Genomic DNA, 12,461 nt, shown 5'->3' with positions numbered 1-12,461 from the left:
TTTTCGCGAACGATTTTCCCGACCCCACGGCTCGAATACCACACGCGAATACCAAGCCCGGCATCCCGGCAATACTCAACAATATTGGAACCAACAATCGCCAACCGTTGAATTTCGTGAACGATGTTTTGGCATTTCTCTTCGAGCGTGGAACACAAACACCGGAAGGTACCCCTTTCTTTAGTAACCGATTAGAACACGTACACAAACACACACGTGCGCACTGGAGCCAGAATGGAGCTTTCGTTGGCTGTGGTAGATTTGTTGTTTTCTTTTCGCTTTTACACAAAACACTCCGGCGCTCCGATTCGTTCTATTTCGATCACACTCACGGCGCGAACGCCACGTTTTTCACGTTCACACTTGCGCCTGGCGCACTAGAGCAGCACCACACCCACACCCCAACCCGTGTCACATTTTCTTTGGCACTTACATACTCGACTTCACGCAGGGAAAAGAAAAATCAAACAGCCCACAACGTCGTCGGCCACGCGACAGCGAGACGCGAACGCGACAACACTGCGTCCGATTTCGTCGAGCTCAAAAAGGAAACTGGCGAAAAATCGCGAACAAAAATAGCCTTCGAATGTTGAAAAGCAAAGCACAGGGTGCGCCATCTAGGGTGCCGTTTATCATTTGATTATAAAATAAAAACGGCTTAATATTTTTCGATGCTTGAACATTTATTTGAAACGTTGATTCATGGCATTTTTTGTGTAATCTTTTTTTTATAACCAAATGATAATTGGCACTCTATATGGGGCACCCTGTAGAAAAAGGCACACCCTCTGCCGTTTCATGGCTCTGACGCGCGGTTGACGTAGAACTCTTTTCGAGCAGTTCGAGAGCTTGCGCGCGAAAGCCGGCGATTTGTTTACCAACATTGGCCATTCAAAAGATTCAAGTACTGCACGATGGAGGACCCGGGAGTGATCCGAAAATTGAGCCAGGTGGTCGTGAACCGTATTGCGGCGGGGGAAATCATACAGCGGCCAGCAAATGCACTGAAGGAGATGATGGAAAACAGCCTCGATGCGAACGCAACCAGCATCCAGATCACGGTCAAAGCCGGAGGCTTACGTTCGCTCCAAATCCAGGACAATGGGACCGGCATCCGGCGCGAAGATTTGGCGATCGTTTGCGAACGGTTCACCACTTCGAAGCTACAATCCTTTGAGGACCTCTCGTCGATCAGTACGTACGGGTTTCGGGGCGAAGCGCTGGCCAGCATCAGTCACGTGGCGCATCTGAAGATCGTGACGAAGACGAAGAGCGAGCAGTGTGCCTACCAGGCGTGCTACGAGGATGGGCGGCTAAAGGGGGATATCAAGCCGATCGCCGGCAATCAAGGCACCCAGATAACGGTCGACGACCTTTTCTACAATGTGCCGATGCGCAAGCAGGCCCTCAAGACGCCGAACGAAGAATTTCAGCGCATCTCGGACGTGGTGAGCAAGTACGCGGTCCACAATCCCGAAGCGTGTTTCGTGCTGAAAAAGTCCGGTGAGACGGCCGCCATTCGGACACCAGGTCGTACGACGGTGGCGCACAACATCGGACTCATCTACGGGGCCACCATCGGCAAGGCGTTGGTGCCGGTGGTTTTGAAGGATGACGTTCTGCAGCTCACCGTGGATGGGTACGTGACGAATGTTAACTTCTCACACAAGAAGCCCATCTTTCTGATGTTTATCAACCACCGGGCGGTCGACTGTGGAGCACTGAAGAAGGCCATCGAAGGCATTTACTCAGTGTACCTGGCGAAAGGCAGTTCACCGTTCGTCTACATTTCACTGGAGCTCAATCCAAACAATGTGGACGTTAATGTGCACCCAACCAAGCACGAGGTGCATTTCCTGCACGAGGAAGAAATCGTCGAGCGGATAAAGTCCGCTGTAGAGCGGATGCTCCTCGGAGGAAATGCGGCCCGTACGTACACCCAAGCGCTGCTGCCGGGAGCCCCGGACCCAGTGCTCGATTCCACGAAGATGAACGAAACGGCAAGCGAGGCGGACAAACAGCCACGACTCGACTATAAGTACGTTCGCACTAGTCACAGTGAGCAGAAACTGGAAAAGTTTTATGGAATGAGCCAAACGGTCGTTAAAAGCGAGCTCCAGGATGATCCAACCGAAGTGAGCGCACCGAAACTAACACAACCTTCGCCGTCGAGGAAGAAGAAAACTGTTAAGTAAGTTTAGAGTAACCTAACTGCCTAGTATGTTTAATTAACGAAACCGTCATTCTCTTCCTTTCAGAGAAACGCGTCTTACGAGCGTTCTCAATCTGCGGAAGCGCGTGGAAGCGGATTGCGATGAGAGGTTGCGCAAAATTTTCTGCGAACTTACGTACGTGGGTACCATCGATCGGGAGCAATCTCTGATACAGTTCGACACAAAAATGTTCCTCACAGCTACACAACCACTGGCCGCGGAGCTGTTTTATCAGCTGCTGGTGTTTAATTTCGGGAACTTTGAACGACTAACCCTATCGGAACCGTTGGAGCTACGCCGATTGGCTCTGCTGGGGTTGGCCGATCCAGAGTGTGGACACACGGAAGAGGATGGTCCAGTTAAAGAGCTGGCCGATCGGATTGTGGAAATACTCGTCGAAAAGGCAACTCTTCTGAAGGAATACTTTAACCTTTCGATACGGAGCGACGGCTACCTGGAGGCTTTGCCGGTTCTGCTCGATAACTACATTCCGTCGGTCGTATTTTTGCCAATGTACATTCTACGGTTGGCCACTGAAGTTGAGTGGGACGAAGAGGAGGAATGTTTCCGTACGTTTTGCCGTGAAACGGCCACGTTTTTCTCACGCATCGCACTGACCAAACCGAACACCGAATACCGCTGGGAGGTGGAGCACGTGATCTATCCGGCGGTGCGCAACTATCTTATTCCACCGAAAACGTTTGCGCAGAATGCGTGCTTACTGCAGATTGCCAACCTGCCGGAGCTTTACAAAGTGTTTGAACGCTGTTAAGAGTTTGAGTAACCTTGTTTTTAATACGAGTAACGTGTTTTGTACAGAATAAATATTATACCACCTCGGGTACGTTCAGTGTGCTTTGGCGTAAAGATCCGGTTGCATGAAGCGCTGCTCACGGTCACCGTTTTTAACGTGCTCCTTCAGCAGATTCATCACCTCGTTATCGTACTCCCTCGGTGTCGCTTTAACACCGGTCGCCCAGTAAAAGATGTCCCAATCGTTCGACGGGAGATTGATGAGCCGATCGTACAGTTTGGTCTGTTTAGCGTCCATTCCTTGCAGATATTTGGCCGCAAAGGTACTAAGAAGCAGTCCATTTTCAAGCATTCCGCGTTTACGCGACTGATACAGTAGTCTGGGGAATGCAACAAAATCAACACTATGCCATATCCGAAAGTGTAGTACTAACAAACCTTGATTTCTGCAACTGCAACGGCTCGTTTGTCTTTTGTTTGTATTCGGGAATCGGTAACGATTTATCTTCCAGATCGATCATTGGCGTCGGTGGCCGAGAGTCGTCGTTCGCGAACGAACGGACACGGAGGGCCAGGCCCGACCGGGTGGCACTGACACGCTGCAGAAGACGTAAAAGAAAGATTGGAGTAAAATATAAATTCGTTCAAACACTTATATTATTACCATCGCAAAAATACGGAGCATTGCAAGAGGCGACGATTCTTTTCACGCAAATTATATAAAACTTTGCACGTTACCGATCACAACAAACAGATGGCTTGACAGATAATATAGTCGAGCAGTTGGCCAATCGAGCAGTTGGCAATTCGAGCAGCTGCAAAGTTTGGTACATTTCCAGTTTTTTTCAAGACGAAATAAGGACAAAGATAATTTCATCAAATAGTTCCTCAGCCACTAGAAATCCATTTATTTATTTATACTTCACAACGTGATACTTTGGTAGATATTTATTCGTGCTAGGAAAATTTCGGGCACTTTCGATTTCGTTCCGGGAAAAAAGGTTAAGAAACTTGACTGTCATAAAGCTCCGAAACAGATGTTTCTGTTTGTTTACAATGTGTTGGGCTCTTCATGAAACTGTTATGCAAGGAAAGATGACAAAATATTGTGGTGTAAAGTGAGATAACTTATTTAAAACTCTGTAACATTCGGTGCTGTGTAAAATATGTGTACTATGCTGAGAAATTCCGTCATCGGCGGTAGTTTGGCCGTTTTCCGAAGGCACTACTGCACACCGGTTGTAAATATATTCGATCGCAAAGCGAAACGATCACAGCGTGAACGGGCTGCGAAAAGGTAGCCGCCGGTAGATTCCGTTTTAACCGCGTCGACTGACAAAGTCTTCTTTTAGCGGCGATGTGGAGCTGTACGATTACATAAAGGAGGAGGTTGGCTTCCGGTTAGCGGATCGAATATTCGACATTAAGCGACAATTTAGCAATGCCGTCGATCTCGGTGCAGGTCGCGGGTACGTCACGAACCACGTGCTGGCGGAAACGGTCCAGAGGTTAACGGCGGTGGATCTAAGCCCCACCATGCTATCACAAATCAAAGGAACACCGGGGCTCGATTTTAGCATAAAAGAAATGGACGAGGAGCGGTTTCAGTTCGAGGACAATTCGCTCGATCTGGTCGTATCCAGCATGAGCATGCACTGGGTGAACGATTTGCCGGCCTGCTTCGCGGCGGTGAATCGTGCCCTCAAACCCGATGGAGTGTTTATCGGGGCCATGTTCGGTGGTGACACTCTGTACGAGCTCCGATCGGCCCTACAGCTGGCTGAGCAGGAACGACGCGGTGGGCTTTCACCGCACGTCTCACCGTTCACGCAGATCCGTGACGTCGGTATGCTGCTGAATCGCGGCGGCTTCACGCTGCTTACAATCGACACGGACGAACTGGTCGTCGGGTATCCGTCGGTGTTTGAGCTAATGTTCGATCTGCAGGGAATGGCGGAAAACAATGCCGCCTTCAATCGGCCGCTCAACGTTGGCCGCGATACACTGATGGCGACCGCTGCCATCTATCAGGACATGTACGCACGCGGAAAGGAGCGATCCGACGGTGTATCGGCAACGTTTCAGATCATTTACTTCGTCGGCTGGAAACCGCACGCTAGTCAACCGCAACCGGCCGAGCGCGGTTCGGCCACGGTTTCGTTCAAAGATCTGGCCACCGTGATGGGACCGGGGAAGAAGGGGAAAAAGCAATAAATCGACCACGCCATTGCTAAACAGTTCATGAAGTGTATATATTTATATTTTTCCAATAAGTTTTAGTAAAGTGTTGGGGCTTGCCTATGGGCGCTACCCCGATTCTAAGTTCTTAGCCGTACACGCTGCTCTACTGGCTGGCGGTTTGAATGCTACATTTTCCAACTTCGGACTGGCGCAAACTAATAGCAGACAAATTGTGAAGTTATAAAAGCAAAACTCAAGCTTTGTAAAACGTAAAAAAGAACACCAAAAAACAATAACGAATCGATGAAGTACTTGAGCTGGCGCAGAGAAGCTGGTAGCTGGTTTCATAAACCTAGGTTTCCCGTTGTTTGGCCTCAGTTTGTCGACATTCTATAGACGCTACTAAACACTTTTTCGTTCAAAACGACCGTTCACCCGCAAAAATGACATTGTTAAACAAACAAACAAGATAAAGAAATCACGCATACATAAGATGACTTCGTCTTCGTCCGCCCCGTCTCGGGATAAAGTACATCGTTTTGAACAGATTTTCGTATAAGTACGTGCTGCTCTCGGTTTGATTTCATGATGATCGAAACGGTGATGTGTTTTCCTTACTAGCAGTAGCATACCTTAGTCCAATCTTGAGGCATTCTAGAAGAAGATTCCCTACGGAAGGAAGTTTAAAGGGTCCATTGTAAAGATATGATGATTTGTGGCGCTATCGTGGTGATGATGGATGTTCTGAATTTCTTCTCACGTCTTCTCACTTATTTTTAGCTTCGATCGTGATGCGACGATCATCTTTCGTTGTATCTCTTCCTGTTTCTCTCGATGATCTCCCCTCTCTGGCGATACCTAATACAAAATCTCAACCTTACGCAAAGACACCCCTCGTCGCCTTCATGATAACACAGTCTTGGGCTCAGTACATTTTTAGCTTACGGCAGCACGCTTTCTTATCGCGTCACACCACCTTTTTGCCTTTCGCTCGATTCTCGGTCTCTACCATCTGCAGTCAAAGAATCTTACTAAATGCACGCACACAGCGTACGACTTTTTATAGAAGCGCTCTCTGAGGGTAATCTGTTTACGTTGTGATTTAATTACATTATTAATTTTCCTTACTGCACCAACCAATACTTTTGCTTTGGACACACGCTGAGAGAGGAAGTGAGTGATAGAAGGATGCCAGCCGGTGTCGGGTGGGGTGTGGTGACGGGTAATGGGCGACTTGCGCCAGTGCTGGGCCTGCGGGAGTATCATGGTGCTGCATGGCGCCCCTGTTGCAAACGCCAGTGCCACCTTCGCGTGCCTCACGATTCGTACATCAAACGTTGATAGTGCGGATGAATTTCGCTGGTCGACACGTGCAGACTAAACTCGAGCGCAACCAGCACTGCAAACTCGGACGCAATCAGCTCTTTGCGGTTCAAGCGGAATATGTTTTCGGTTTTCTGTTGACCAAACAAAAGCACAAATTAACAAACAGAACAAACAGAACAACAAACTAGTTCCGAATCAGAACTGTACCTCAATCAAACTTTTGAGCGCTTCGCCCTTGATGTCGTTCAGTTTGGCGCTCAGCAGCAAGCAGGCACCGGCGCACAGCTTCCTGTTCTCCTTGTTGACCAGCTTCGACAGGATCAGCTTCTCGAAGTATACGTACGCCTGCGAAATGGTCAGAAAGTCGATGCGGCTGTCCAGTTTGTTGATGCGCTTCATCTCCCTCTTGATGCTGTAACAGACAAGCGATGAAAACGGAAGTAAGTTCCAGTTACATAATTTAACACAATCCAGCAAAAAGTGGGACACAGTTGAAAGAAAAGATCGACCGGGATCGGAGCCAAGGAGCCAGTGGCCATTATCATTTGTGAGCATATTTAGAAGACGACCTTCAGGCAGACACAACCACAAACCCGTTATCTAGCGAAACGATTCTCTAGACGTTGGCTGTCATTGAAAAATGCTCGGAACAAAAAAAAGACGATCGAATCAAGGCCGCACAGCATTCAGGCGAAAAAACGGAGCAAATCACAAGTGATCCGGTTCTTATCACGGAACTTGCGGGGGGGTTCGTTGAACCAGAGAGAAGCTTCCTTAATCTCTTCTCAGAAATTTTGTTCCACTTTTAACCGAACGGCAGTCGCGGACTTTGATATGGCATTGAACAGCGTCTGCCTTGCAGGTCGCAAACCTGGTCTTTTATTACCAGAACAAGAAAAAAATGGAATTAATAATATTATGGAAGACAGTACTATAAATCGTGCCAGCGCCTTAAGCATCATGTGACTACGAAAACCACAACAATCCAAACACAGATTACGAGCAGTGGAGTTCGTGAAGATTCTTGTTATACGTCTGTCTCGTACCTCGGGGCGGCCCCATATCTAGACGATGCGCGCGATTAACGGATAATTTACGCCCCGACTCACCGTCTTGGCGCGAAATGAGCGCGCAAGCAACAAAACAACCTCACACAGAGAACCCCACCAGACGGGCGGTAGTCGAAGGACACGTAAGCAGAAAGCCTTCGACCGCGATAAGCAACCGTGTTATCAACGCCTTCGGATGATGCGCCCGTAACCGGGGTGCTTAAGGAAGCAATATAATGGCATTAAATCATCACATTCTTGCCCCGTAAGCAAAGATAGGAGACTCCAAAGCCGACACGCGGCTGGAGGCTCTGTGCCCGGGATGGCGAGTATTCTTCAGAGAAAAACAAAGAAAGTACTTCTCAAAAATGCAACACTGAACGAATTAAAATCAGTCATAAGCGTCGGCCGCGATGATTGCGATAAGATATTTGCGCTCCGTTGCCAAACAAAGTGCCAGAAGTATGTTTGCGCGTGACATCCTAACGACCGTTTGAGTGGTGGCGGAAGTGAAACGGGCGACCCGCGGCCTGGAATCACGTTTCATCAGTAAATAAACTGTGATAGCGCGCGGGAAACAAATTTCTGCTGGCATGTGCTGCGTCGGCGCGTTTCCAGCGAGATCCCACGGGATTTGTTTACTGACCGAGGGGCCGCCGCCCATCTTGGGACCTTGTGCACTGCCCCCTTAATGAGCGAAACACAATGGTGCCCTGCCTGTGAGGAACAACATAAACACTTGGTGAACAACATGGTGTGACAGGGAGCCCATTTGTGTCACTTGTTCGATTGAGGGACCAACGTGTAGGAGAGGAGTTTCTTCTTATCGCTCAACAGTCCGCCCACCGTCCAGTGGCAGACTTGGGGTTTGTTTTGTTTTTGATTAGAAAAACGAGCACAGCGACCGGTGTACAAACAACAACAGTGGGCCCCGTTGGCTTACCTTCTCAGCTTGCTTAGCGTCAGCTGGATCTGTGGAAATTTCTCGCGGAACTGATCGTTCAGCTCTTTCTTCAGCTCGGACGGCCGAACGTAGTCGATGACCGACGTCACGTAGGACGTGAACGTCAGCAGTGTCCGATGCTTGCCGGCGATCAACTCCGGATCGTCCAGAATGTTGGCCGAGTACTGCATCTGGGGGAGAAAAAAACAAAACACCACCATAATGCACAAGGAACTCCATCACAAATTGCAGATCCGCCAACTTACACCCGACAGGGAAGTGTAGCCATCGTCGTATTCCTTCGATCCATCGAGCAACAGTCCACCAGCATTGGCCGTGCCTGCGTTGGCTCCTGTGCCGCCACCGACGGCGACGCTCTGCGACGGGCTGGCGGTGCTGTTGCGGTTCAGCGTGTCGTAGTACCGGGCGGCGGCATGGTTTTCCAGCGACGCAAAGTTCGGTATCTCGAACGCACTCTTCAGGCCCTTCTCGGTGGTGTGCTTTTTCTCGCGGTGATAGCTTCGCGACGGAATCAGCAGATAACCGTACGAAACTTCCTGGCCGGCTTCACCGCCCCGCTCGATACCGAGCAGCCGGAACGCGTCGAACGGAGCGTCATTGATCGACGACAGCGGGCGCGCCCCGGACGGGTGGCGGCGGCGTTCCCGACGCAGATCGGCCCGGGTCGACGCTTTGCCTTTGCAGTACGGCAACACGGAGAAGATGTGGCAGGGCGCCTTCTTCGACATCAGGACGATCCGATCGTCCTGCAGGTTGTGGTGCGGGGGTACCCTGTTCCGGTCCATCGTGTAGAAGCGCACCTCGCGCTGCACCACGCCCGAATCTTTAATGATGACGCTCTTGGTCGCCCGGCCCTGGATCAGGCTTTCGGTGCTGCTGTTCGTATGCCACCCGGGCCCACCACCACCGGAAGTGGCATCGCCGGGACGACGATCGTCGTTGGTGCCACCGGCAGTGCTACCACTGGTGCTACCGCCACCGCCGCCGCTGCCACCGAGCACCGGTCCGGCGCTGGTATTCATCAGCAGCGACCGTTTCGCTCCGGATGGTCGCTGCGTAGCGGAATTCGCTCGTAGGCGCTTATCCGCCGTGTGGTTCAATCGCCCATCGTTTGGATTCCAGTTCTCGCTGAAGGGAGAGAAGAGGGCCGAGAAATGGGAGCCATTAGTGTGTGTAGGGCGAAAGAAAACCGACGCGTGCCGCGGGTCACGTAGATGCCGCGGGGTATTTGTCGAAAGTCTTTCACCGATTGAATTGTCAGGCATCATAGGGGGTGAATCTTTCAACACCGTGCTGGAAGGTTTCGGGTCAAGATTTTCAAGGACAAAAAGGGCATAATCCCTGCACGACGCTAACTCAACATGTTGACAACACGAGCGCATGGCCAATTACACTTCCAAGAGAACCTGTCCAAGAGCACGGAACGAAGAAAGGCAGAAAGGAGCATAAAGAAACGTTTGCACGCAGGATGCACGCGAATTTGTGGAACAGAACAAAGCAAGCGTGGCCCGTGACGCGACGAATGTTTTGATATTTTCTAAGTGTTCCATTTTGCGTACGTCTGTGTGCGTGTCGATTGCATGATGAGCGCCACAACGCGCCTTGGTGATTCAGAAATGGCTTACGGTTGGAGATTTGAAGAAGAATCAGTATTGCAATCGAGCTTCGATTTGGCCGTTCGAAACAAATTCCAAATGTAGACAGAGTGATTTAACTACAAATCCGTCAATAAATATAAAACATTTAAGCCCTGTCCGTTATGCAATAAAGTGATTAGACAGAAATCGAAAGAATCAAAAAGGAAGGCACGGAGCGCTAGATTCTTGATCGTTACATAACTAGCCGCATTACCGCATCGTTCCGGAGCACTTACCGGTCCTTCATTGGAGTGCTCCTGGTCGAGAGACCATTGGCTCCGCCGGCCGGCAACATGTTGCCCTCGCTATCGATCCGCCGGCCGGCATTGCGCTCGGGGCTTTTGCTAAACGTTCCGGTTCTGGCCCGGGCCCGCCCGTGCTGGACATTGGCGACCGTGCCAGCGCTCTCGGCCCCACTCAGGCTGGCCGTATCGTGTGCGGATGCGGATTCGCCGTAGCGGGACGCATCGCCCGCCAGCGCCGATGCGGACCGTATCCCGGGCCCGTCGGAACCGTCCTCGGTCCCATCCTCGTACAGCGAGTCACCGTTGTTGCCAGCGCCACCATCGGCCGGATCATTGTTGTTCAGCAGTAGGGCCGCACTGGTTGCCGTTGCCCGTCCCCCAGCCAGCAATACACCTGCCGCTCCAGCACCGTACAGCTGCCCTAGCTTCGTGTCCCGATGGGTACCGTCCAGCGAGATGTTGGACAGAAACGATATCGCAGCCAGTCGACGACGAATGCGATTCCTGCTGTTCATAGAACTAGCCATCAATCGGATACGCAGGCAAGAAAGACCAGGTGACTGCTCCGTTTAGGGCCGGGATGGGAAGATTTGTTCCTTGTTCCTTGTTTTTCTCTCTGCGTCGACTCCGGAAGAACGTTCCCTATACGATCGGCGCGCGGCCGAAACTGAAGATCGAAAGGGAAACGAGGAAACAAAAACAAAACACAACGCACACAAACACACGCGCGAGGCACGAACGGCCAAAACAAAACACGATCTACGAAATCGGCGCCCTCTCGCGTCTCCCCTTCTACTGCTGCTGCTGCTGGAACGACCCTGGCCACCCTTCTACTTCTGCTTCTTCTTCACCACGACGACTAACGAGCTGCGCGCAGCCGTATATCAGTTCGTTTTACTGGTAATCATTTTGGGGCTGGAGTGTTTTCGGTCGCTCTCTTTCACACCACTGCGTGCCGCTACGGACCCTCTCTCACACCCGCACGGTTCTTTTCGAAGGTGAATTCTCGCGTCGCAATTTTTCCGGCAACCAGCGATGATGTATTGAGGGGGGGTCTGGAGTGCAGAGTTATGTTATGTTTGGTTGTTTTGTTTTTCGTTTCTTTTGCTCTCTCTCTCTCTCTCCAGAGCCAGAAGGTTCTCCACGTAATCGCTTACGCAGCGCGGACAGTTATCTTTTCGCACGCGGCACACTCTCTCTCTCTCTCTTTGTCTGACACAGGCTCCGGTACCGCTTTTCACTCGGCTAACCGGGGCTGCACTTGGGGCGAAATTCTATCCACCTTTGAATGGTTCTTGCGTGGCGAAGCTGAACACGCTGCTGATTGAGTAAGAATAGCCGCGAAACGCTCGTGTTACAAACCGCGCGCGCCAATGGTGGAACGGCTAAAGAGTGTTGTTGTTCTCGCCAGAATGGAATGGACACTGGAACGACGAAGCGGCAGCGAACCCGATAAATCACCGGGGCGGTCAATCGATGACCAAAAACATGAAATCACACACACACACACACTTGGACACTATTTATTTTTGGTATCACGAGACCAATCGCACGGTGGGGGGTGGGGTGGAAGGCTAGCGAGGTTTCGCCTACGGCCGACCACCGGAGCGGCAGCCGCGGAGTGGGGCGGAAAGTTTTTTGCGTGCACGATGAACGAACCGTCGCTGCTTGCTAGTCCGTAGCATTAATATTTGCTGGTCTCCCGCGGGTGTTGTGACCGTTCGAAGGTTGTTACTTTATGCTACTTCTCAGCGCGGAAATGATGCGAGGCGTACGGCAGAAGACGATCGATTGCGGATTGCGGGTTCTTTCTTCACTTGCGGTTCTGCGAGGCGACCGACAGCTGACAGCGACTGACAGCATGGCGACTGACAGCGACTGACAGCTCAAATGTCAAATGTAAATACGTTCGAATTTCAGTTTAAAAAACCAACCGTTTTTGTTGTGCATCGTACTAAGATTTGGCAACCCGTAGAGGAAATCCTTGTGGAAAAATCACGCTCAAATTGCTTTATTATTAAACGTTTCGGCATTATTGGATCGCAGCTGAACCAAACCAAAAAGCCTACTCTCCAGAAAGAATAAAAAACTTT

General features: G+C 50.6%; 4 protein-coding genes across 5 annotated transcripts; 2 read left to right on the top strand and 2 right to left on the bottom strand.

The window, feature by feature from the left end:
- The first annotated feature begins 914 nt into the window (after window positions 1–914).
- LOC128278724 (DNA mismatch repair protein Mlh1) lies at window positions 915–3,017 on the top strand. Its single transcript, XM_053017453.1, has 2 exons — window positions 915–2,191; window positions 2,259–3,017. The coding sequence occupies exons 1-2, from the start codon at window positions 915–917 to the stop codon at window positions 2,983–2,985; spliced, it is 2,004 nt and encodes a 667-aa protein (XP_052873413.1). The 3' UTR covers window positions 2,986–3,017.
- On the bottom strand, window positions 2,988–3,725 carry LOC128277796 (succinate dehydrogenase assembly factor 2, mitochondrial-like). Its single transcript, XM_053016323.1, has 3 exons — window positions 3,631–3,725; window positions 3,405–3,565; window positions 2,988–3,346 (listed from the first exon to the last, which is right to left on the bottom strand). Exons 1-3 carry the CDS (start codon window positions 3,649–3,651, stop codon window positions 3,061–3,063), a joined length of 468 nt encoding a protein of 155 aa, XP_052872283.1. The 5' UTR covers window positions 3,652–3,725; the 3' UTR covers window positions 2,988–3,060.
- A 327-nt stretch (window positions 3,726–4,052) lies between these two features.
- LOC128269407 (arginine-hydroxylase NDUFAF5, mitochondrial) lies at window positions 4,053–5,351 on the top strand. Its single transcript, XM_053006864.1, has 2 exons — window positions 4,053–4,263; window positions 4,319–5,351. Exons 1-2 carry the CDS (start codon window positions 4,133–4,135, stop codon window positions 5,178–5,180), a joined length of 993 nt encoding a protein of 330 aa, XP_052862824.1. The 5' UTR covers window positions 4,053–4,132; the 3' UTR covers window positions 5,181–5,351.
- On the bottom strand, window positions 5,204–12,110 carry LOC128269406 (CDK5 and ABL1 enzyme substrate 1). 2 transcript variants are annotated; one of them, XM_053006862.1, is made up of 5 exons: window positions 10,360–12,110; window positions 8,732–9,614; window positions 8,466–8,656; window positions 6,681–6,885; window positions 5,204–6,604 (listed from the first exon to the last, which is right to left on the bottom strand). In XM_053006862.1, the coding sequence occupies exons 1-5, from the start codon at window positions 10,893–10,895 to the stop codon at window positions 6,464–6,466; spliced, it is 1,956 nt and encodes a 651-aa protein (XP_052862822.1). In that variant the 5' UTR covers window positions 10,896–12,110; the 3' UTR covers window positions 5,204–6,463. The 2 variants fall into 2 exon arrangements, with proteins under 2 accessions (XP_052862822.1, XP_052862823.1); XM_053006863.1 differs by having other exon boundaries at window positions 8,466–8,650.
- Between the last annotated feature and the right edge of the window lie 351 nt (window positions 12,111–12,461).

The sequence above is a fragment of the Anopheles cruzii genome, chromosome 2 (genome assembly GCF_943734635.1).
Source record: "Anopheles cruzii chromosome 2, idAnoCruzAS_RS32_06, whole genome shotgun sequence".
NCBI classification, from domain to species: domain Eukaryota; kingdom Metazoa; phylum Arthropoda; class Insecta; order Diptera; family Culicidae; genus Anopheles; species Anopheles cruzii.
The sequence above is the reverse complement of the archived record's forward strand: the minus strand, read 5'-3'. Positions and strand labels throughout refer to the sequence as shown.

What these genes read in the sequence shown, in the direction of transcription:
- LOC128278724 (XM_053017453.1), top strand. Translation starts at nt 915, where the DNA reads ATGGAGGACCCGGGAGTGATCCGAAAATTGAGCCAGGTGGTCGTGAAC. An exon ending in AGGAAGAAGAAAACTGTTAA is followed by an intron (nt 2,192 to 2,258) that starts GTAAGTTTAGAG and finishes TCTTCCTTTCAG; the next exon opens with AGAAACGCGTCTTACGAGCG.
- LOC128277796 (XM_053016323.1), bottom strand. Translation starts at nt 3,651, where the DNA reads ATGCTCCGTATTTTTGCGATG. An exon ending in TGCTCCGTATTTTTGCGATG is followed by an intron (nt 3,566 to 3,630) that starts GTAATAATATAA and finishes CGTCTTCTGCAG; the next exon opens with CGTGTCAGTGCCACCCGGTC. An exon ending in TTGCAGTTGCAGAAATCAAG is followed by an intron (nt 3,347 to 3,404) that starts GTTTGTTAGTAC and finishes TGCATTCCCCAG; the next exon opens with ACTACTGTATCAGTCGCGTA.
- LOC128269407 (XM_053006864.1), top strand. Translation starts at nt 4,133, where the DNA reads ATGTGTACTATGCTGAGAAATTCCGTCATCGGCGGTAGTTTGGCCGTT. An exon ending in CGTGAACGGGCTGCGAAAAG is followed by an intron (nt 4,264 to 4,318) that starts GTAGCCGCCGGT and finishes GTCTTCTTTTAG; the next exon opens with CGGCGATGTGGAGCTGTACG.
- LOC128269406 (XM_053006862.1), bottom strand. Translation starts at nt 10,895, where the DNA reads ATGGCTAGTTCTATGAACAGCAGGAATCGCATTCGTCGTCGACTGGCT. An exon ending in AGCACTCCAATGAAGGACCG is followed by an intron (nt 9,615 to 10,359) that starts GTAAGTGCTCCG and finishes CTCTCCCTTCAG; the next exon opens with CGAGAACTGGAATCCAAACG. An exon ending in CGCTCAAAAGTTTGATTGAG is followed by an intron (nt 6,605 to 6,680) that starts GTACAGTTCTGA and finishes TTTGGTCAACAG; the next exon opens with AAAACCGAAAACATATTCCG.